The sequence below is a fragment of the Diabrotica virgifera genome, chromosome 7, assembly GCF_917563875.1.
Source record: "Diabrotica virgifera virgifera chromosome 7, PGI_DIABVI_V3a".
Lineage (NCBI taxonomy): Eukaryota > Metazoa > Arthropoda > Insecta > Coleoptera > Chrysomelidae > Diabrotica > Diabrotica virgifera.
In genome coordinates this window covers 197,550,109-197,575,047 of record NC_065449.1, presented here as the reverse complement: position 1 = coordinate 197,575,047, position 24,939 = coordinate 197,550,109, and the positions used below count along the sequence as shown (strand labels likewise).

General features: G+C 32.9%; 1 protein-coding gene across 3 annotated transcripts in view; it reads right to left on the bottom strand.

Annotated features, from left to right (window-relative positions):
* Window positions 1-935: 935 nt before the first annotated feature.
* Window positions 936-24,939, bottom strand: part of LOC114329060 (rutC family protein UK114) — a 45,183-nt gene continuing 21,179 nt past the window's right edge. For 2 of the 3 annotated variants that reach the window (XM_050656809.1, XM_050656810.1), the window contains exons 2-3: window positions 11,942-12,171; window positions 936-1,118 (exon numbers count right to left, since the gene is read on the bottom strand). In XM_050656809.1, coding sequence (XP_050512766.1) covers window positions 994-1,118; window positions 11,942-12,171 — 355 coding nt within the window. In that variant the 3' untranslated portion in view covers window positions 936-993. Of the gene's footprint in view, window positions 1,119-11,941; window positions 12,172-16,803; window positions 17,111-24,939 lie in introns of those variants that run through there. The other variant, XM_050656808.1, reaches the window with a different exon arrangement.

Below are 24,939 nucleotides of genomic sequence, written 5' to 3'. Positions count from 1 at the left end.
GGGAAACTAATTGGTGACCCCTGATTTAAAGCATACGAAATAAGTCGGAAATTTACTAAACGCAACAGCAAGTGACAATAAGTATTAGCTACTGCTCCGCTCACGGGTTAAAATTTGACGTTATCAAATAAATAAAATGTCAAATGTTAGTTTCGCTTTAAAGTTTTGGTGCAGAAGTAGCGTAATAAATTCTTTTAATATCATTAGTGATTAATAAATAAATAAACAATTTATAAAAAAACTCAATAACATATTTTCTTTTTGTCATTTCATTCACTTTGGTGGCAGGGGCGTCATTTGATAGGGGGCAGGGGGGGCATTTGCCCCCCCTGACCCTGAAAATTACTGAAATTTACACAAAATAGATCAATTTTGTATTATGTTTGCATATAAATGTATTGTATATATAATGCTTGCCCCCCCCCTATCAAAATTTCAAATGACGCTCCTGTTTGGTGGAAACTTAACACAACCTTATATTCTTATTCCTTAACTCTCACTTAACAAAACTTCCTACAAAATAAAATGCACACACCATAAAATTTTAAGCTCCAATATAAAATTAGTTGTGAAAAGAACTGTTTGTGTAAAATAAAAAACTTCAAAATGCAAAAATTCGACAAAAATACAGCAAAAAATTCAACAGACTGACAGCCACAAAAGTAGACAAACCGGAAACTTCACAATGTACTTAAAATCTGAAAACATTTCTAAGCGTCTTTTTTGCACCTATCTCTTTTCAATATACTGAGACTGGAGCGTTCATAAAAATAACATGTGTTTTTACTTAATAACAGGCGGTAGCTGGTTTGTCTTTAGTTTCATGCGTGGAAGAGAATGATGCTAGATAAAAAGTATGTGTTTTATCTCGCCAGGTATTAATGACGCACGGGTAAAGAATCCTGGACTCAAGTGCAAATGATTGTATAACTGTATAACAATAATATAAATTTAATATAAATTCAATACAAATATAATTCAAAATATAACTTTTTATAATTTAGCGTGACTAGTAACAACGTTGCCAACGGCAGCAATAACTTCTATCTCCACTGAAGCATTCATTGGTAGAACAGCAACCTGGAATGCAGTTCTTGCTGGAGGATCCTTGTTAAAGTCTGTAAAAAACATGAGTATTATAAGTATTAGTAGCTCAAAATATTTCATGGGTTTTAATGTATAATGATTAATGATATATTAGAGTACAGGGGAAAAACAAGGAATGTCACATTTTATACATATTGATATAAACGCCAATAAAGGTTTAATTCTTATGATATCTAAAAACTACTTAGGAGTTTCTTAGCAGAAGTCTAGTAATTACTATTCTATATTCTTAATATAATATGAATCTATGTTAACTTATTAATTTAATAATGCACCAAAAAACTGCTAATAGTCCTTATTTTTATTCAGTGGCGTGCGGACAATCCTGGTCCTTCGCCTGTATACAAATTCTTAGAAAATTTATATAGACTGATATTTCTGAATAAAAATGTATACCATTTTTATTCAGTTGCAATGCGAAGGCAAAACAATCTTATTTTTCACTTAGAATACGGAGCGCAGTCTAGCACTCTGAATCGACGATTTTCGACTCTTATTGGAGTCTTATCGGAGAGACGTAGGCCTGCTGCTCCAACTCTAAGTGACCAACAACGAGAGTTTATCCCCCACACCGCAACTGACGTGAATGGATTAGGTGACTAGCGTCATCTGGCAATTGAAAGGCAACGTTTTTCAATCCTAATAGCGACATTAATAATATTGAAATATATTAAAAATGTTACTAAAAGATTTTTAAATTGAAAACTTATTGGTCAATTTCCCTGGTGACACCTCCAAGGCTTCTACAATATGCAAGTAAGAGGGATGCTGCAGTGAAGACAAAAGGAAAGGATTTTAACTATTTAGAATGGGAAATAAGCCACAATATTATTAAAAAATGATTTTTTATTAACGTTTCGACGCCCAAATCGGGTGCCGTTGTCAAAATACAAAATACTATTAATATAAACAAAAATGTTGTTGCTTAGTAAAAAAATTCTTCTAATAATTTATTTAATTTGACTCATTTATATCGGCAATTCAGATACATATGATACATTTTAAAGTAGAAGACTTTAAAATGATATTGCCAATATTTATGAGTTGCGTTCCTGGGACGACTTTACTGAAAGATAGTTCATTCGATTACATGAAATCAACCCCAACTCAAGAATATCCGTCACAAAAAAAATCATAGCATGTGATCTGTCTTTAAAAAGACAACCACATGCAACGGTGACATTAAAATTCTCGCGTTAGAGATCTCATAGTAAATCACGAGGGAAAACCAGGAAAAACCTCGTGATACTATCCCGACATCGTAAGTATTTGGTCTTACATTTAATTTACTCTCAAAATTAATACCAAATTCTGACTTTACTATAATTTTGTTTAAATTATAAATAATATCAATAATACATGGGTATATAAGTAATACTAAAATATAAAATATGTACTAACTCGACTATTGATTTACTAATTGTGGTATTTTCTTTCTATTGACTTCCTCTTTCAGTATGGGTATCCACATCCTACTGAATTCCACCGAGGAATTTGCGACACAATTGGTTTCGTTTAGCATAATTAGAGCCGCTTCTTTGATTTCTCTCTTTTTACTATCTGTTTCTTTCAGGACTATACTTGAATCTCTCCACTGAACTCTATGTTCATTATCCCATGCGTGTTGACATATTTGAGATCTATCAAATTCTCTATTTTTAATATAAGATTGATGTTCACTTATTCTAACGTTTAATGGTCTTGCTGTTTCACCTATATAAAACTGTTCGCATTCACAAGGTATTTTATAAATACAATTCTTTGTCCTTTCTTGTTCATTGTTAGGTTTAGTTTTAGATAGAATAGATCTCAATGTGTTGGTTGTTTTGAATGTTGTTGAAATGTTGAATTTATTTCCTATTGTTTTAAGTTTCTCGGATAGTCCTTTTATGTATGGTATTGATATTTTCCTCGTATTATTTCTTGTGAATGTTGTAGGATCCCGTTCTATGTTGTTCTGTTCCATTCGATCCAATCTTGACAATTCCTTATTTATAAACGATAAAGGATAATCATTTTTTAATAAAACAGATGTTAAGAATTGTTTTTCTTCTAAAAATGAATTTTCGTTAGAACAAGTAATTTTGGCTCTATCATATAAGGATTTTATGATTCCCTTTTTAACGTTGATGTTGTGATTTGATTTGTAATTGAGATATCTGTTGGTATGTGTTGGTTTTCTATACACTTGAGTCTCATATCCAGTATCCTTCTTTAAGACTAAAACATCGAGGAAAGGCAGGGTGTTATTATATTCCTTTTCCATTGTAAATTTTATTGTCTCTTCTTGATCGTTTATAATATTCAGGAATGTATCCAACAATTCTGATCTATGAGGCCATATTGAAAACACATCATCTACATATCTCCACCATACAGTGGGTTTTAAATTTTGTTTAGAAATGATATTAGTTTCGAAATCCTCCATAAATATATTAGCTAATAATGGAGATAAAGAGGAGCCCATTGCTAGACCAAAATTTTGTTTATAAAATTCATTATTTAGTTGAAAATAGGTATTATTAGTACATAATGTCAATAACTCCATTATAGCTGATACATTTAGTTTTGTCCTAGTTGTCAATGTATCATCATTCTCTAATTTCGTTTTGATTATGTTTAAAGTTTTATCTAATGGCACATTTGTAAATAAACTGTTTATGTCAAAACTTACTAAAATATTATTTGGATTAAACTCAATAGTTGATAATTTGTTTACAAAATGTTTTGTATTTTTTATAAATGTGTCATCATTATTAGCAAATGGTTTTATAATGTTTAATAAAAATTTTGATAGTTCACTACAAGGAGAACTGATGGTACTACAAATATATACAACACATACCAACAGATATCTCAATTACAAATCAAATCACAACATCAACGTTAAAAAGGGAATCATAAAATCCTTATATGATAGAGCCAAAATTACTTGTTCTAACGAAAATTCATTTTTAGAAGAAAAACAATTCTTAACATCTGTTTTATTAAAAAATGATTATCCTTTATCGTTTATAAATAAGGAATTGTCAAGATTGGATCGAATGGAACAGAACAACATAGAACGGGATCCTACAACATTCACAAGAAATAATACGAGGAAAATATCAATACCATACATAAAAGGACTATCCGAGAAACTTAAAACAATAGGAAATAAATTCAACATTTCAACAACATTCAAAACAACCAACACATTGAGATCTATTCTATCTAAAACTAAACCTAACAATGAACAAGAAAGGACAAAGAATTGTATTTATAAAATACCTTGTGAATGCGAACAGTTTTATATAGGTGAAACAGCAAGACCATTAAACGTTAGAATAAGTGAACATCAATCTTATATTAAAAATAGAGAATTTGATAAATCTCAAATATGTCAACACGCATGGGATAATGAACATAGAGTTCAGTGGAGAGATTCAAGTATAGTCCTGAAAGAAACAGATAGTAAAAAGAGAAAAATCAAAGAAGCGGCTCTAATTATGCTAAACGAAACCAATTGTGTCGCAAATTCCTCGGTGGAATTCAGTAGGATGTGGATACCCATACTGAAAGAGGAAGTCAATAGAAAGAAAATACCACAATTAGTAAATCAATAGTCGAGTTAGTACATATTTTATATTTTAGTATTACTTATATACCCATGTATTATTGATATTATTTATAATTTAAACAAAATTATAGTAAAGTCAGAATTTGGTATTAATTTTGAGAGTAAATTAAATGTAAGACCAAATACTTACGATGTCGGGATAGTATCACGAGGTTTTTCCTGGTTTTCCCTCGTGATTTACTATGAGATCTCTAACGCGAGAATTTTAATGTCACCGTTGCATGTGGTTGTCTTTTTAAAGACAGATCACATGCTATGATTTTTTTTGTGACGGATATTCTTGAGTTGGGGTTGATTTCATGTAATCGAATGAACTATCTTTCAGTAAAGTCGTCCCAGGAACGCAACTCATAAATATTGGCAATATCATTTTAAAGTCTTCTACTTTAAAATGTATCATATGTATCTGAATTGCCGATATAAATGAGTCAAATTAAATAAATTATTAGAAGAATTTTTTTACTAAGCAACAACATTTTTGTTTATATTAATAGTATTTTGTATTTTGACAACGGCACCCGATTTGGGCGTCGAAACGTTAATAAAAAATCATTTTTTAATAATATTGTGGCTTATTTCCCATTCTAAATAGTTAAAATTGTAAAAATGCCACAAGAAAATAGCTTCAGAACAACATTAAAAAGGAAAGGAATTCTGCACTATGCAATTCACAACCCCTGTCTGCAGCTTGGTAAAGTTCCAACGGAAAATGGACCTAGTTACTCTATAGGAGTAATACTAATAGTCCAGGGTAATAAGGTTTTTCCCATGACACTCGAGCAGCCAGGGTACTGAAGCGTTTTTTCGACAGGTAATACCTATGAGTACAAAGTGTAACTATTTCCTGCATAGGATCTGGCAGCCATTTTTATTTATAAACAATTAAGTGTCAAAAAATGGCATTTTTCCCTTTTTTTTCAAATTATTGGAAAACAGGTAAACGTATGGTTTTTTTAGTACAAATATCTTTGAGACTATGAAAAAAGCTTTAAAATGACGTATTGCAAAGTTTGATATACTCATTTATTGTTAATATAATTGCGAAAAAATTCGGATTTGCAAAAAAAATTAATTTCGCAATATCTATTGTAAAAATTAGTGTACAGCTTTGAAATTTTTATCATATAAGGGTTCTTTGGTGCTTAATATGTGATAAAAATTTCAAAGCGATTCATTTAATTGTTTAAATTTTATTCAAATTGTTTATCCCAGAGAGCATTTTTTTTGCAATAACATAAGTCAGAAAAAAATGAAGCTAGAGCCATTCTACAGGTGTGAATTGAAAGAGCATGAGCTATGCTTTCACTTGGTTTAAAAAAAGCGAATAAAAGATGCATTTATTAGTAATAAATAATTATGCAAAAGTACTGTAAATCTTTCCTTATAAACATTTTATTTTGTTATATAAGAAATTATATATATTTATTACAATTTTTTATCAATTATGGTATAAATAAAATTACTTGGTAGTTGTGCACTTAAAACAGGGTAAAAAAGTTAATTTTTTTGGAAAAAGTTATCCAAAAACTTTATAAGGAAAGATTTACGGTACTTTTGCATAATTATTTATTACTAATAAATGCATCTTTTATTCGCTTTTTTCAAACCAAGTGAAAACATAGCTCATGCTCTTTCAATTGACACCTGTAGAATGGCTCTAGCGTCATTTTTTTTTTTTTTCTGAATTACGTTATTGCAAAAAAAAATGCTCTCTGGGATAAACAATTCGAATAAAATTTAAACAATTGAATGAATCGCTTTGAAATTTTTATCACATATTAAGCACTAAAGAACCCTCATTTGACAAAAATTGAAACCTTTACACTAATTTTTAACAACAGTTATTGCGAAAATATTTTTTTTGCAATTCCGATCTTTTTTCGCAATTATATTAACAATAAATGAGTATATCAAACTTTGTAATATGTCATTTTAAAGCTTTTTCCATAATCTCAAATATATTTGTACTAAAAAAATCATAAGTTTCACTGTTTTCCATTGATGTGAAAAAAAAGCGGAAAATGCCATTTTTTGACAGTTAATTGTTTATAAATAAAAATGGCCGCCAGATCCTACGCAGGAAATAGTTATAATTTGTTCCTATAGGTATTACCTGTCGAAAAAACGCTTCAGTACCCTGGCTGCTGAAGTGTCACGAACAGGGTATATTTTTGTCTTATTACCCTGTCCTATAATATAAGAATAAAAATGTATATTGTCCTTCTCATGAGCATTTTTCAGTGCGTAACAAATGATAGGAAAAAGGGTAAGTCCGTGATAATACACATTTATGACATTTATTCTAACATGACATTTTAGTTAAATCTGACAGTTGTCACATTTTATTTTCAATTTGGAATAAAAACCAATCAAATGTGTTTCTTGCATTTATAAAATGGTATTTTCTTTGATTTGTATAGTCTTATAAATTATACAGATTATATTTGTAATATTATTATCTAATTTAAAAAAATTATTTTTTTTTATTATGGCGCATCTATCGACAACTAGAATAACTAGAATAAATGTTGTAAATGTCTGTAATCACGGACGTGCCTTTTTTCTGTCACATACAATTTAATGCGTTAGAAAGAAATCGAAAAACTGTGACGCACTGAAAGATGATAATGAGAAAAAGAATACCATTTTTATTCAGTTGCAATGCGAAGGCAAAACAATCTTATTTTTCACTTAAAATACGGAGCGCAGTCCAGCACTTTGAATCGACGATTTTCGACTCTTATTGGAGTCTCATCGGAGAGACGTAGGCCTGTTGCTCCATGCTCTAAGAACTTAAGAGCTAAAAGTATGGAGCAGCAGGCCTACGTCTCTCCGATGAGACTCCAATAAGAGTCGAAAATAGTCGATTCCAGGGAAATGGACCAATAAGTTTTCAACTTAAAAATCTTTTAGTAACATTTTCAATATTTTTCAATATTATTAATGTCGCTATTAGGATTGAAAAACTTTGCCTTACTGATATTTCTGTTTATTGCCCTGAATCGATAGCCTAGTCGACAGTACTCAGTTTTTGCTTCCACATGGCGAGAAAAGCCAAAATTCATGAAAAAGTGACATTGCTTGTTTTCCTCCTGTACCTACTCTTCATATAGTCTGGGTAGATTATCGGAGAATAGGCCATTTGTGAAAAAGTTATTTACCAGCAATTTTATTGCTGGAATCGAATCTTATGATTGTATATATTAATAATACAGGTATGCAAAGTCCTCAGATAGTGTGCTACTTTTTTTATAAACAAAATGGCGCCCGAAAATCGTGTTTTTTCCAATTTTTGCTCTATAACTCCAAAGATTTTAATTTTACACCAAAAACACCCGAATTAAAATTCACCTTAATTAATTGTTGCTAAACTGTTCATTCAATTTCCATCGGCTCTGGAAATATAATCTATATCAAAAGAGCTTTTACTTCACCAAGTTATTTAATTATTGATAAATAATTACTAACCTAAAACTTTAGTTGAAAATTAAAGATTTTGTTGGAAAAACCCGCATTTTTCGAGGAAAATTTTGGTCGAAGTAAATCGGGAAAAACATGTCTATACAGAATTTAATTACGGTGAATATGTATTTGGGTGTTTTTGGTTTTAGAGTTATAGAGCAAAAATTGAAAAAAACACGATTTTCGGGCCCCATTTTGTTTATAAATAAAGTAGCACACTATCTGCGGACTTCGCATACCTATATTATTAATATATAGGATCATAAGATTCGATTCCAGCAAAAAAATTGCTGGTAAATAACTTTTCCTTGTATATTGCTAATTAGCCTAGAGTAATAGTAGAACTTGATCTAGTGATTCACTGAGTTTGGGCATATTTTGACAGTCAGTGTCGCAAACATAAAACAAACAAAAATTGCAACACTCATTATTTATTAAAGCATGAAATACCCTAAATTTACTTCTTTAATATTCATAAAAAAGAGAGAAATATTTTTAATGTTTTACTCAAGGGGAAAGGCGCAAAATGTCACCTGTCAAAATTTTCAATGTGTTTTAAATGTATTCATTTTTCGAATCCTGGGAAAACTAAAACGCAGAATGAAAGGTTACATTATTACCGAGAACCGAAAGTCCCTTACAATACTTAAATAAAAAATTTCTTTTGAATGAAATATTTGCAATTAAAAATCACACTCAATTTTCTCTTTTATTTTCACCCCTGTAACTTATTAAAATAAACATTATAGAAGTTTTCAGGGACTTTCGGCATTCATCAATAATGTAGTCTTTCATTCTGCGTTTAAATTTTTCAAAAATATTTATTACTTTTCTCAGGATTCAAAAAAAATTAATACATTAAAAACACATTGAACATTTTGACAGGCGATATTTTGCGCCCATGCCCTTAATGCAGTTTCTTTTTGTTGATAAAATATAATGTAAATAATTATTTACCAAAAATATACAACCGTATAATGAATAGTTATACAATTTCAGCCGGTGGAACAGGCTGGCTCCGCAAACAATATAGTAGGTACATCAGACCGGTGGCGCCCAAAATCCCGACAGCCAAAATCCCGACGGCCAAAACACCGACACGCCAGAATCCCGACACTACATTTTAAATATTTATTGTTTCCTTTTCAAATGCAATACCAAACCATATTATAGAGTATTGAAATTGAAAAATGATTACTTACTAATGAGTACGGGTACTAATTATTATGTATTTTAAAAGAAAAAATTATTTAAACACTTAAACACAAAGTATACAGAATATAATGTGCAACATCTTCACGTCTGCTCCCCCCCCTGAAAATTTTTGTATGGGCGCCGGTGGCTATACTTACTGAAATGGAAGGTTATAAGTGACATGATAATATCAATTATATGAAAGTAAACTTGATTTCAGGATTTGATTTTACATATACTATTGGACTATAGACATATTGGCAAAAAAAATTATTTAATTCATATACCTATGTTAGAAAATTAGTTCATATTAAATGGTAAATACTTTTGTTTAGTAACAAAAAATACAAAACAGATGGCCATAAACAAAAAACAAGAAATAAATGTAATTATATGTTAAAAAGAAATTTATCAAACCTGTCGGGATTCTGGCCTGTCGGGATTTTGGCCTGTCGGGATTCTGGCGTGTCCGGATTTTGGCTGTTGGGATTTTGGGTTAGACCCACATGAGACCATCTGCTGATAATGAAAACATTGATAGAGGAGGCAAATGAATACCAACTACCCGTATTTCTTGCCTTCGTAGACTATGAAAAGGCGTTTGATAGTATCGAGATGTGGGCCATAGAACAAGCTATTAATAATTGTAGAATAGGTTCTAGATATAGACAACTTATACATAATATATGACAATGCAACTACGATAGTACAACTAGACGAAAATACAAATCCCATCCCCATTAAGAGAGGCGTGAGAAAAGGAGACGTAATATCGCCAAAGCTTTTCAACCTAGTCCTAGAAGAATTCTTCAAAACGACAAATTGGTCAACCTATGGCATTATCGTTAATGGTTAAAAGCTAAACCACCTCAGATTCGCTGACGACATTGTGATTATAGCGAGCTCATTCAAGGAACTGCAAAGTATGATGGAGGAACTTGCAGGCAGCTCCCAATACGTCGGCCTAAAAATGAACATGAGAAAAACAAAAATAATGACAAACACAGATGACCCCAGACGTATAACTATAAATGGCAGTGAGATAAAAAAAAGTCCAGGAATATATCTACCTAGGCCAAATCCTGAAACTTAACAAAGAGAACCAAAGTGCGGAAATTACTAGGAGAGCAAGACTAGCATGGGCAGGATTTGAAAAACTTAGTTGGATACTTAAGAACCGCAAACTACTCCAATACTTAGGTAGAAAAGTGTTCAACCAGTGCATCCTTCCTATCATGACATATGGATGTCAAGCCTGGACCCTCACCAAGGCAAATATGAATAAACTAGCCGCAACAGAAAGAGCAATGTTAGGTATACGACTGTCAGATAAAAAGAGGAGCGACTGGGTAAGATCAAAAACAAGTCGAGGACATAACGAAAAAAGTTTCCAAACTTAAATGGAGCTTCGCAGGTCACACTGCTAGACAAAAAGACCAACGTTGGAATGCAACAATACAACATTGAAGACCTTACCAAAGTAAACGACCGAAAGGAAGACCACAGATGAGGTGGGTTGATGATATTAAGAGTAGCTGGAAAAAATTGGAAATATGTTGCTCAGGATAGAGCCTGATGAAAGGAGTTGGGAGAAGCCTATGTCCAAACGTGGACGATAAAAGGCTAAGAAGAAGAATATACAATTAACATTAACTATTAGTGTGCTTCATTGTATGGTAAAGTCCAGCCAGTTCCAGTTAAAATAAAAATTGGTCCAACATAGAACAAGATTAATTACTGGATTCACTAGATAAACAGTTGGCCACGAAATCAGTGAATGAAGTCTACATTCATAGATCTTTTGATGTAAAATGTGACTATTTGAAACACTTTTCGAACTACTTTTTCTTTTGCTCAGGAGTTATTGTCAAAAATGAGCTTGAAGACCATCAACCGTCTGTTCAAACATCGGAAACAATTCATTTTTGATATAAAAAAGCTGGTATCATATAGCTACGAAATAGAAACTCGTATTGAAAAAGTCAGAAGCTCTTTCTGTAACTTATCTTTAAGTATCAATATACGCATAAGAATTCTTAGATGTTATGTCTTAAGTGTCCTCCTCTACGGACTAGAAAGCTGGAGTCTTACAGCCATAACTAGAGGCACTTGAAATGTGGTGCTACCGAGGTATGTTCAGGGTCTCATACATACACCACACAACTAACATGCATATTCTCCAGAGGCTAAGAAAAGATACAGACATTATTAACACCGTAAGGTATAGAAAATTGGCTTTCTTCGCCCACATTATGCGTAATAGTAAATACCGACTTCTACCTAAGATTCAGAACAAGAGAGGCCCTGGACGTATATATATTGACTGGTCAATCTTAGGAAATGGCTGGTCTAACGTCAACTGCTCTATTTCGACTGCCGTGAATATAATAAGATGGGTCAATGTGATCGCCAACATTACTAGAAATGATGCACCTTTAGAAGAAGAAGATAAAAAAATCCATGAGGTATCAAAGATATCACAACTTAATGATAGATGAGTGCTCAAAACATGTGGATGTTACCTAATAAAAAAATACAATTAAAAGATCAATCACTTACATTTAAAGTAGACTTCATTAACTGCGGTATAATCCTTGATATCTTTGAGGTAAATGGTAGTTTTCAAAACTTGACTCAAATTGGAATTACCAGCTTCTAAGATATTTTTAATGTTTTCAATTGCTTGTGTAGCTTCTGATGCTGCTCCTCCTTCTACTAGTTTGTTTGTATCTTTTGAAATTCCCAATGAACCGGAAAGGAAGAGCATGTTATTAAAGGAAACGGCCTGACTGCAAAAAAGCAAATAATATTAAAATAATTGATGGATTCGACCGTTACTTGATGGAAGTTCATTTTATCTCACAATAAAACACTGAAAACTTTTGTTTTCTATACTTCCACAAAATTTATTATTTACAACTATGTGACTACAGCTGTTTCCACCACCAAATTAGTGTATCCACCACCACAGAAAGAACCCAGTACCTTCTGCTCTCTCACATATACTGGCAAGATAACAACAAAAATAGCCAGATACATAAAAAAGAAAGGAATAATACCAGCTTTCAGGACTAACAACAATTTAAGCAAATATATTAAGAACAATAACAGCCGAAAGAGAAAGCAACTACAGAGTGGTGTGTACAAACTAGCTTGTGGTGACTGTCCGAAAACGTACATCGGTCAAACTGGCAGATGACAAACGGATAGCAGAACACAAAAGGGCTTTCAACAATAGAAAAACAGACACTTCTACATACGCACTTCACCTTCTAGATCATAATCATTCTTTCAATGAAGAGCTTCAAATTGTGCATATCCAAAATAAAGGCCTTAAGCTATCTTTTTTAGAATCTATGGAAATTAATAAACTGAAAAATGCAGATATAATTCTGAATGACCAACTCGAGACAAACAGCTCCCCACTCCTCAACCTCTTCAGTTAGAGACTTAAAAAGGCAAACACATTGTAAATTGTATCACTTGAGAAAGGCACTCTGCCGAAACAGCTGTAGTCACATAGTTGTAAATAATAAATTTTGTGGAAGTATAGAAAACAAAATTTTCAGTGTTTTATTGTGAGAATATTAAAATAATTAAGTGAGTAGGTAGGTACAAGTAATTTGTATTTGTAAGGTGCACTTACAAAAATTTAACATTTTTTGTAGAAAGTCAAAACGTATATTATCAATAATTGATAATTTTAAAATTATCAATTTTTAAATTTTAAATTTTTGTACAAATGTTTTCTACAAATGTTAAATTTCGTGTTTAGCTGGGTACAGAGTATTGCGGCTGTACATATAGGTAATTAGTAGGAACAGATTTTTAGTATAAAATTTTCTCACGTGTTAATCTAATATGGAATTATCAATTTATATTAATTGTTATGCAAATTAAATAACATTTTAAAGGTAAAAATACTTAAACGAAACAAAAATTTAAAATCTGCGAAATAAGCCAAATGTTAATTTATAAGCGAAGACAGCTATTTCGAAAATCTATGAGAAGTTTTAACTATCTGTAAACGATGAGACGTCATATAGTAGATATTAAAGACGACAACGATGAATACATATTATATAATATATACTAAATAGCTAAAAGTAGCAATGTAATCTCCAACAACCTATCAATATGTCTTGCCATCGTGAAAGATGATGGACAGCAAACCCCCTTTACAAGTACATATACAATAGGTTTATGTATAAAAATGGATCATCATCATCATCAATCAGCCCTTTGCATCCACTGCTGGATATAGGCCTCCCCTATTTCCCTCCACTGTCTTCTGTCCTGATCGCATAGAATCCAATTAGTGGTCATTCTTTTTATATCGTCCGTCCATCGCGTGGGTGGTCTTCCTCTACTTCTTTTATCGGCTCTTGGTCTCCACTCGAGCAACCTCTTTGTCCATCTCCCATCTGTCAGACGGGCCACATGACCGGCCCAGTTTCATTTAAGTTTAGCCACCTGATATACAACATATACAGTGGAACCCCGTTAACTCGGATTAATTGGGACCGCGGCCGATCCGGGTTTTCGAAAATCCGGGTTAGCCGGAGAAAATGGTAAAAATTAATAAAATATGGTATGCTTACAGATAAACTCCGTTATAATTGTCACACAGACACTGGTAAACCACGTTCGCATTCCACACAAAACCACACATACAAAGCGTCGTCAAAAGTCTCATTCTTAGCTTTATTAGCTTTGCACCGATTAAACTGTCTTTTGTTATCATTTTGAAAAAAAAAATTCTTCGATTTTAGTTCTATTTTTCTTCCAATCCGATACTGTAGATGTACCGACACCATAATATAATGCTGCAAGATTCACCTTTATCAATTCTACTTAATGCTTCTAGTTTCTTTTCCATTGTCACTACAACATTTTTACGTTTTGTTTTCCTTATAGACAAAAGACACACAAACACAAAATCTGAATAAATTTACGAACGATTACAAAACGGAAGCGAACAATAATACGACTTTACTACACATAATACCGTCTCTGATGTTATGTTATTTAATAAAAGTGATGACTAAGACCATTGTTAAAAAAGAATTTTAATAGTCTTTTCTAAACAATGCTAACACAGACAGTTTCAAAAAAATAAAGGATAATACAGGTGCATGTTGTTTTCGACAATGAATGTGGTGTACCATGAGTCATTTTTACTATGTTATATGTAGTTCAATCCGGTTCCATTATCTCTCAAATATTATATTACATAGAGTTGGTACAAAACCTCGTGAACCTTGAAAATGCGTATGTATAAACGAAATAAAATGAAGCCAAAAACATACGACTATTTTATTTGCTGCGAATTGCGCGACAGGGTCCCATCTGCACCCTGATTGCCCTGATATTTTCAGTAATGTCGGATTCATCAATCGTTTCGTTCGTATATTGACGTCACCAAATGAATGAATTAGGTTTACGAGATTTTGTAACAGCAATACATTTTTATTGTTGAAATGTTTGTCTGATAAAAATCGGTCCGGGTTAGCCGGAGTTCCGGGTTATCGGGGGCCGACTTATCGGGGTTCCACTGTATGTGACTCTGTGATAAAAATGGATAGAATGCACAAAATATTAGCAGAAAACAACTGGAAGTAACAGTAACCAAGAGAATTTATGATCAAACGCATACGGCAACCAAAAGAAAAAAAATCTTAATATTCGAGATACACCAAAATTAATAAGATGGGTATAACTAAAGATACATACTAAAGATTATGTATATAGGTTTAAAGGTATGATAGATTTATGATTTACATGATACACCGACATAATTACCAAACTCTTCAGTGAATATCATCACCATGACGATAGAAAGGTGATGAAGTAGAACTTAGTTATAACGGATCTCGCAGAAATGCAACCCATAATTTTAGCTGTAATATAAAATCGTACTGAGAAGCGGCATAGGTTTGTCTCAAACTGACTACAATTAAAGGGTAAGACAGACTTTTATTTAATCGTAAAACAGAAAATAAATGCGGCAGTGGATTCTACACAGGGCCGGCGATAACGGGCCTGCAAGGGATGCACTGGAGGCGGGCGTCCCTGTATAGGGGGCGCCAAAATGAGCTTTTTTCTGCTGGTGTGGTATAAAATACTAATTTAAAAAACCGAAGGGCACTTATTTTTGTTAGTTCTGTAGGCGGGCACCTTATACCCTAGCGCCGGTACTGATTCTACAAACGAGGCGTTTGCAAAACAATAATGAATGCAAGCGAAAACAACTCCATTATTTCTCCCAAAAAAAATCATTCACGAATCATCAATACTTGTCGAACATCTAGACCCGGTAAGGGATGAAAAACACATAGGCTTCTCCCAGTTCGTTATCCAGGCAAACTCCTGTATTTGTAGAAAATAATTTAAATATACATTCACGCACTAAAATTTATCATATTAGAATAATGAGATAGGAGATCGCTCTATAGAATTATGTGTAGAGGGCAGGCCGTATGTGACAAATACGTTTTTCAAACTACCAAATCGTCAATTATATACGTGGAAGTCTTCTTCTAATTTTTTGAGTAGCAATGACCCTGTCTATTTTTCGTTGTCGTTCCACCGTATTCTTGGTCTTCCCACCATTTTGTATTTTTTTGGGGAAGTTTTTATTCGTGCAACATATTTGGAAGTCATTGGCAGATACTCAAAATCAAATAATAAGAAATCAGATTGACTATGTAATAATTAATGAACGAACTCAATCACGCGAACCAAAATACTATCCGGAGCAGATGTCACCTTCAATCACATTAGTAGTTAATCGTATCTAGTCACAATTTACAATCAAACCTTGGAACAAGAAACATTTAGAACGATTTGTATTCATGTATTTTATCGACTTCGAGAATGTCTTTGACCGATCAATCACGATACAAATATTAAATTCTGCAGTAGATGAGAGTTTATGACCGAGATTTAATTATCAAAAATATCTACTGGCACATGTGAATTATAAAAAAATGAAGTAGGTAGTTTAGATACGATCTGAAGGAGTTAAGGAGCTCTGAACTCTGAACTGTACTCTGAACTTTTATCTTGAAAATAGTCTCAATAGAAACAGAGATTATTAAGAATATATAATTAAGATCAATGGAATTAACATCAACATCATTACATCATTAGATCAATGGAATTAACATCATAGGAGGAGTTACATAGAAAAAGATGAAAATCAGTTCAAAAAAGAGTTAAAATAGTTACGACAGATATTCACATAATTTATAAAATCTTAAAGTCAATATTTACAATACGTGAAGGATTAAAAACAGTAAATCTGAAAAGCACTTAATGAACAGAACCTCTTAAACGTTAACAGAAGTTTAAATAGATTTACATACATTTACTATCCTCATTGATATCTAATACACTACAAAAAGTTGGCATTTACATACCTGTATACTGGTACAACAGGAGCAGGTGCCTTAGTAGATAAAATAATTTGTCTAATAAGTTTGGCCATTTTCAAAGTATTCAGAATTCTTAGTCAATACTAAGCTACTATTTACTTATTTACACTTAACAGTCGTATCTCACTAAATAGCTAACCGTTACCTACTTCATTTATCTTATATCTTACAATATTTTACAGACTCATGGTCAAAGTTCGCGTTACATAAAGTTATGTTATTATTGAAAAATATATTGAACACTTTGTTGTAACACCATATGCGTAAGCAGCGTGACTGTCAATAAATTAATTTAAGTCATACCAATGTTTTGATTTGATTACTTAGTTACGAATTTATCCGTGCGGGCGCAAGTATACTTACTTTTTATATCCTGGGCGGTCATCAGTGCCGGTTTATCCACTGGGCGCATGGGGCGGGCGCTAAGGGGCCCGGGCCCCGAAAGGGCTCGTTTCTTTTAATTATAAAAAATTAAAGCCGCTAAATAATCTACATATTTTCCGAAAATAATCGTATACGCAGATACGCCAATACACTGCAAACGCCTATGTTCTATTGTTACATCTCTTCACGCCTATACACAGTGGCGTAGCCTAGCCCCACAAGGGCCCCGTGTCAATGTTTGTGGCCGGGCCCTTTTCCAAAAACTACAGAAAGTTGTCAGAAAGATGTCTCGAATTGTAGTGAATTTTGCATGTGAATCCAGCTTGGTTGAAGCAACTACATAGTTACTTCAGAACTGTTCAAAGTATCTACACGTTTTTTTCGGCTTCTCCTCAGAGGTGGAATTTACTGCAAGAAAGCGGCAAATGTTGTGTAAAAAGATTAATTGAAACTAGATGGTCCGCCCGATTTGGCGCTGTAAATGCATTATTTAAAAACTGCGGATCCATCAAACATATTTTTTTCCAGTTAAGCAATAATAGAGATGAAAAATCAGCAGATACAAGTGAAGCCAAGGCACTGTACAATAAAATGGATACCTTTGAGACAGCTCTATTGACTCTGATTTGAGCAAGAATTTTGGAACGAGTGAATGCAACAAGCAAAACGTTAGAAACTGTGGACTTAAACGTAGAATGTGTCAATTGGGGTAAAATTAATGGCATCTCTTTTGAGCTTTGTTGGAGACGTAAGAAATAAGTTTAGCGAAATTGAACAAGAAGCGAAAACTTTCTTTTGCAAAGGCGAGGATATCTCAAACATCTACTATACAACTTACCTTCAAAGAATAAAGAAAATAAAAACATTTTTCGAAGAAGCAGGTGAAAGTCAAATCATTTTAAAGGGGCAAGATATATTCAGAATTGAAGTATTTAATGTTATATGCGACAATATTACTCAAGATCTTTTAAAGAGAATTGAATGCTACAAGGATGTAACATCAGCTTTTATATCTTTTTTTCAGGGGCGGCCCGTCGGGGTAGGCAAGGCAGCCGCCTACCCTCTTCAAATGTAGTACAATAATATAAATTATTAATATAAATTACTTATTTCAAAATTGTAATTTATAAATTTTGACACAATATCTACAATAAAATTGCAAAAATTATCCAAATTATTTTTAAAAATATCCCAAAAATGTTCTCCGTGGTTATAATTATTGTACGCTCCTTGTAGTATCAGTAGTACTGTATAGATTCTATATTCTCCTTGGTCAGGCACTCGGGAACGTAGCCTGAAATAGAACGACGCCAACACCGAATTGACGTGCGATCTCTCCCTGTTTACGCGAGCAGGCCTGCTGCAGGTCTGCTCGTAGCGACCGTATTCTACGATTTTGAACGGGCGGATAGGCACAGAGTCTTATAGCCGGACCTACAAAATTTTATCAGTTGCTTCTCTTGTGTCTTGTGAAACTGTTTTAAAATAATTGTTTTTTGATTTTGGCTGTTATTAGTAGGTTAAGTATTGAATAAAACTAGGTAGGACAATTTAAATTTGTTTATGAAAACTGAATAATGTGTTATTAGATTATATAGATAATTAAAAATTTAAAGCGAGGTTAATTGTTAACTTATCAATTTATTCGAATAGTAAATTATTATTTGATACATAAATAAAATAAGTAATATTTGACGTTGTTGAAACGTAGGTGTGTTAGTTTTATTGGTGGAAAAACTTTAGTCATCGAATATGAATATTTTAAACGATGTAATATGCAGTTTGATCGAGACGCCTTTTTCAAGGCGCCAAAGTCAAGAAAGATTAGTAATTATTTCAATGGGCCGGCCTTTACAAAATTTAACAATTTTATCCACAGATAAGACAAAAGACAATCAACCATTTTCGAGATCGTTTAAAACAATATGGTATGAAAATCCTAAATGGCTAAGCGGAAGTTATTTTAAAAATTCACTTTTCTGTTGGCCTTGTCTGTTGCTCTCAAATTTGAAGCAAAATGTTTGGGTGAGTCAGGGATATTCAGATTTGAGAAATTTATCAGCTAGTGTAAAAAAACATGAATCTTTGAAAGAACATTTAAACAATTGCTTAGATTTAAAACGGTTAGAAAAAAATAAACAAACTACTGACAGTGCTTTCGCTGGACATATTTCTCTATCTAATAAGATATATAATGAAGAAGTTGAAAAAGATTGAAGAAGTTGAAGAAATTGATGTTACAATTCTTTTAGCAAAACAAGAACTTACATTTCGCGGTCGTGATGAGAGCCATAATTCTTCAAACATGGGTAATTTTAAAGAAATTTTTAATTTAGTAGTTAAACGCGATCAGGAAATCCAGGATCATGTTAAAAAATAGAAGGGGTGTTCACGGGTTTGTCAAAAACAATACAAAATGATTTAATAGATTGTCTTGCCGATTACGTAAAAAATGAAATTTCAACAGAAATTAATGAAAGTCAATTTTTTTCTATACTAGCTGACGATACTACTGATATAACCGAAAAATCACAGTGTACTTTAACAATCCGTTTTGTTAACAAAGTTGGTCAGGTAACAGAAAGATTTTTAGGGTTTTTTGATATTAGCGATAATAGATCTGCAGACGCTCTATATAGTTTAATTTCAAACGTGCTTGAGCCATATGATTACAAAAATAAATTAATTGCTCAATTTTACGATGGTGCAAGTGTAATGGCTGGCTCTTTAAACGGATTACAATCAAAAATTAAAGTAGATGCTCCAAAAGCAATTTTTACACATTGTTGCGCTCATAGATTACATTTAGTATTGCAAGACGGCTCAAAATGTATTACAAACTGTAGGATATTTTTTGTCGCCTACCCGAAGTATATGTGTAGCCTACCCGCATACTGAGGTCACGAGCCGCCACTGGTTCTTTTACGCTAGATAAAGAAGAAGTCAAGACGTCAATTAATACTTTATGCGAGAAATATAAAAAAATGTTGATGAAACCAGAGAGAACTTGCATAATGAATTTACCCATTTTGTAACGTTATGCCAAAATTTAAATAAACATGCATTTTATGAAAAATTTGATGTCATCCAGGATGTTAAGGCAACTTTTTTAGGCAACTAAAATTTCTGTGTTTGATTTATTTTTTTTAATGTATGTTTTGGATTATTTTTTATATTAATAGTCTCCCGTTTTATACCGCTGACGCGGCTTTGGGATTATATCAGGATAGTCTGCTATATCTAGGGCCTACGGTATACAAGGAGGGTAACAGGGCCAGTGCTACGCTTCACCCGCCTATTATTACCCCTGGTTTTACCCAAGGTACCTACTCATTTTATTCAGGCTGAGTCGACCTGGGGCCTATAGACATTTTAAAAATGTCTAGTTGTTCTTGCCGACGCTGGGATTTGAACACCGTCCTACCAGCACGCGAGTCAAGCATACTACCGCCTGAGCTACGCCGGCCCGGGATGATTTTCTACGTTTGCTATTCTTCTTGCTTGTTAAAAAAAATTATTTTATGGATTTTACAATAATCCTTAATAGTTAATGCATGTGTTTTCTTGTTAAAAAACTGACAACTAATAGCAATGAATGGGGCCCCTAAACCTCCAGCGCCCAGGGGGCCGAAGTTAGGTTAAACCGGCACTGGCGGTCATTAAACAGTTTCTGAAATGATTATTGGTTGAATGATTAAAGGTTATTAGTATATGGATTAGTATAAGTATTATTCATGAAGTATTAAGCATATTTTGTGTAGACTGGAGATTTCAAGGGGATCGTTTGGCCCTGTAAAAGTCGTAGGTAGAAGTTTGTAATAACCTTTTTGTTTTCTTCTTATCACCATCAATGGTATCACAGCTCGTTATTAGCCAAAGCTTTCTTCAGACCACTCCTCCATTCATCTCTGTTTCTGGCAACTCTTCTCCATGCTCTAACTCCAACAGAGTTTTAATCGTACCTACTCTAAGTTATCTTGATACCTAAGGCTCGATCTTCCTCTTGCTCATTATCCAATCGATCCTTATCGGTCAAAATCGTTTCTGACTATTGTAGCTTCCTCTAGTCTAGTCTGATTACATGCCCTGCACAATTAAAGCGTGCTAACTTAATCAATTTTACAACGTCAGGTTACCCAAAACTTCTATACAACTCAAAGTTGCAACGCCTGTACAACAAAATTTGCTTTTTTATTCCTGCATGTATTCTTTTTAGGATTTTTCGCTCAAAACGTTTAAGCAATTAACCCTTTTGTGAAAGTGCTTTCAGGTTACACCAAATTCCGTTCCCGATTTTTGAACAACTTCCATGAACTACTTATGTATTTGATTAGGTATAGGTACCATTACTTTTGATGCAGTATATTTACTAGTCGATAAAATGAATATTATACTTTATACTTATCATTTATTTTAATACTTGTAAGTATGTAATTTTCAACTTAAACCCACCCACTGCTTAGTAATCAGGTTATTAGCGCAAGTACTTCAAAGTTCACTGAAGATCGACTAATAAGTCCGAAAATGTTTGTTCTAAACAAAAATTAGCTAAACGATGATCCATTTGGAGTTTTAATTTTTTATAAAATATATAATATATATATTTATTAAATAATTTTATTAAATATACAATATATTTATTAAATATACTCACGGACAAAAATATTGCATATGCATGTGAAATGAAATTTTTTCTGCTGCTATCTTTAGCCCCCCAGTATCATAGGAATAAGATTTCTTTTCCGAATGCGACGTTTTAAAGTGTCATATAAATGCTATAATCGGATTTAAATATGATCTGGACTATATTCTGGCCAATATAATTTTTAAGTTGAATCTCATCAAAGTAGGTATTCACTGTTCTAGCGACATGAAGACGTGCCTTCGCACCAATATGTCATAGTCATATAAAATGTGGCTTGCAAATGGCAAAACATGATCTCCTAAAATGTTTTCAATGTACATGTCAGTTGGCATTCACCTAATCACCTGCACGTGTTCGGTATGTCCTTTCAAATTAATACCGCCCCGTAACACTATGCCGCCACCACCAAAACTAACGATCTGTGTGAGGTTACAACTGAGATACTGTAAACCAACTCTTCTATAGACGAAGTTTTGTCAATCTTGCTTCCATATGATGAACGGTATGCCAGATGTAACCTGATACAGAGTGTTAATTTTGGTGGTGGCGGCATAGTGCTATGGAGTGGTGGTATTTCTTGGACAGGAGATACCAAACTTGTGGAGATGATTCAAATGATATGTACATTAAAACCATTTTAGAAGTTCATATTTTGCCATTTTCCAGCCATATCGGATAACAAATTCGTGTTCTTGTACCATGACGGAGATCTTCATGTCGGTAGAATAGTGAATACTTACCTTGATGAGATTTAATTTAAAAATTATATTGGCCACCATATAGCCCATATCAAATTTAAATCCGATTATACCATTTATCCCAGGCAACCAAGTGACGTCAATAACGTCGAGGAAAAGTCAGCTTTTGGTTGAATATATACAAGTGTTTGAACATTACGTCGTATAAACGTCTTTTGTAGGTGATTTTAAATACATAAGATTAATGACGTTAAAATACATTTAAAAATACGTTTTTATTTCAGAGTATTTCAGACAGCCCAAGTCTGACGTCACAAAAATGGGAGAAGCTTAACGGGTTAATGCTTATAATGTTCAGGGTTACCAGGTCTACTGATTTTTCAGTGGACCTACTGATTTTAACTCCAATTAGTGACCTACTGAAATCTATCAACATATTGGCCGTTATTAACAGGTAAATTTCTATGAAACGGGCTTTAAAAATCCGAGATTATTTGGCCGCGTCCGTATTATAAAGATGGCCGTAAATACCAGGTCATAATCATAATTATGACCTGGTATTATTGGATTATTTATGTAAATAAGGAAATCTTCATATAATTGATTTGGAGAATTTTGAAACTGGCCGTTAGTACAGGTGGCCAATTTTGACAGGTGACCGATAACACAGGTTTTACTGTGTTTACATGGCCTAAAAAGAATCTACTAATTTATACTAATTTTTGAAAGCAAAACTAGCAAAACTACTGGAAAAGTAAAAACTGACCTGGCAACCCTGATAATGTTGTATATTGACGTTTATAAGCTTAAATTGTCATAAGAAAATTTTCATTTATTGTTTACGTGCTTTGTGTGGTAAAAAAGCACTTTTCATTTAGATATTTAGTTTAAGAAACGTGTTAATTAAGAGATTTTTATTCGTTTTTCTCAAGTGAGTTGTGAGTTTATTGCAATAGTTCTTGTGATAGTTCTTCTTGAAAATGGTTTGAGGTTATGTGTTTTGTCTTGGTAAATATTTTCTGTTAATGAACTAATTATGTGTTATCGAGTTTAATTAAATTAATTTGTTAATAAATTATTTATTAGTTTATATGTTGTTTCAGTTTTGACACAGTAAGTATACCTTAGCCTATAAGTTAAATTTAAAACAGTTAAATGAAAAATTGCAATACCAACAATACCCATACGAATAATTATAATTGTGTATTTTAAAACCATAAAATGAAAAATAATCTAAAAAACGACATAAGAACTACGTTTTTTATATCACCTATTTAAAATGTGATAAAAATGACGTCATTTATGGTGGGACATAGTCACGTGACTTTCGACGTCGAAAAAACGTGATAAACTGACGTGGATTGGTGATAATTATGACGTCTTTTCCTTTACAACGTTTTGTAAACGTTATTTGGTTTCCTGGGATATGATACTTCAAAACATTGCATTCGGAAAAGAAATCCTATTGCTGTGACACTGGGGGCAGCACAAAAAATTTCATTTCACACGTTGATTTCAAAGTATGCAATATTTTTGTCCGTGAGCATATATACTAATTACATACAACAAAAGTTTTCACTTGAACGTAATAGTTCTTTAACTACTATGGTAGACAGCCAACTCCCAGGCCCAGGAACTATACGATTTTAAGCCTATTTCAACTTGTTACTAGCGGATCGAAAAAAGGGTAGACTCTATTCTAGAGCTAAGATTAACTCATACAAAAACCAAAGTGTGATCTTCCGTATCGACTGCAGAATTATTGGCTAAAATGTAATAACAATCCTAAACAGACACCTCCGGTAACCTGGTGACATCCAGTTGTATTTAAGTTTTATCTGAGGAAGTCTGCTCGATTAGATCAATTATTTTAATTGTTGCTCTCGCAAACCAGATGAATAAGATTCTTAAGAAAATTAATATTAACACCACGGCTAAGTTAGATGTAAAAGGATTTAAGCCATTACTACGATCGTCGTAAGGTGTGATAAACGAGTGATCGTCAGAGTGTTCTCCGCTAGGGAGGTAGACTTATTGGCTGAGGAAGACAAAAGGTCGTACGGGCCAAGTTGTCAGGTGTTTTTAAGAAACGCGTGAAGAGTCTGATTGAAGTTCATACACGCCAAACGCTCTATGATTAAGGCAAAATAATTAGGGCTTCGAATCTAATAGAACAGAAAGCGCAAAAGATCTGAAAGAGTTGCAGTCTATTTCTATAGATCTGTCTATTTTCTATAAACATATTATAAATATACTACAATAAAGGCTTCATAAAAGCATTAAAAACCACATTCGGCAATGTATAAATAAATCATAATATTATGTCTATAAACTACAAAGAAATTATATTTTATGATTTTAGTAATGTGCTGCATGGAATGTATTGGGAAATGA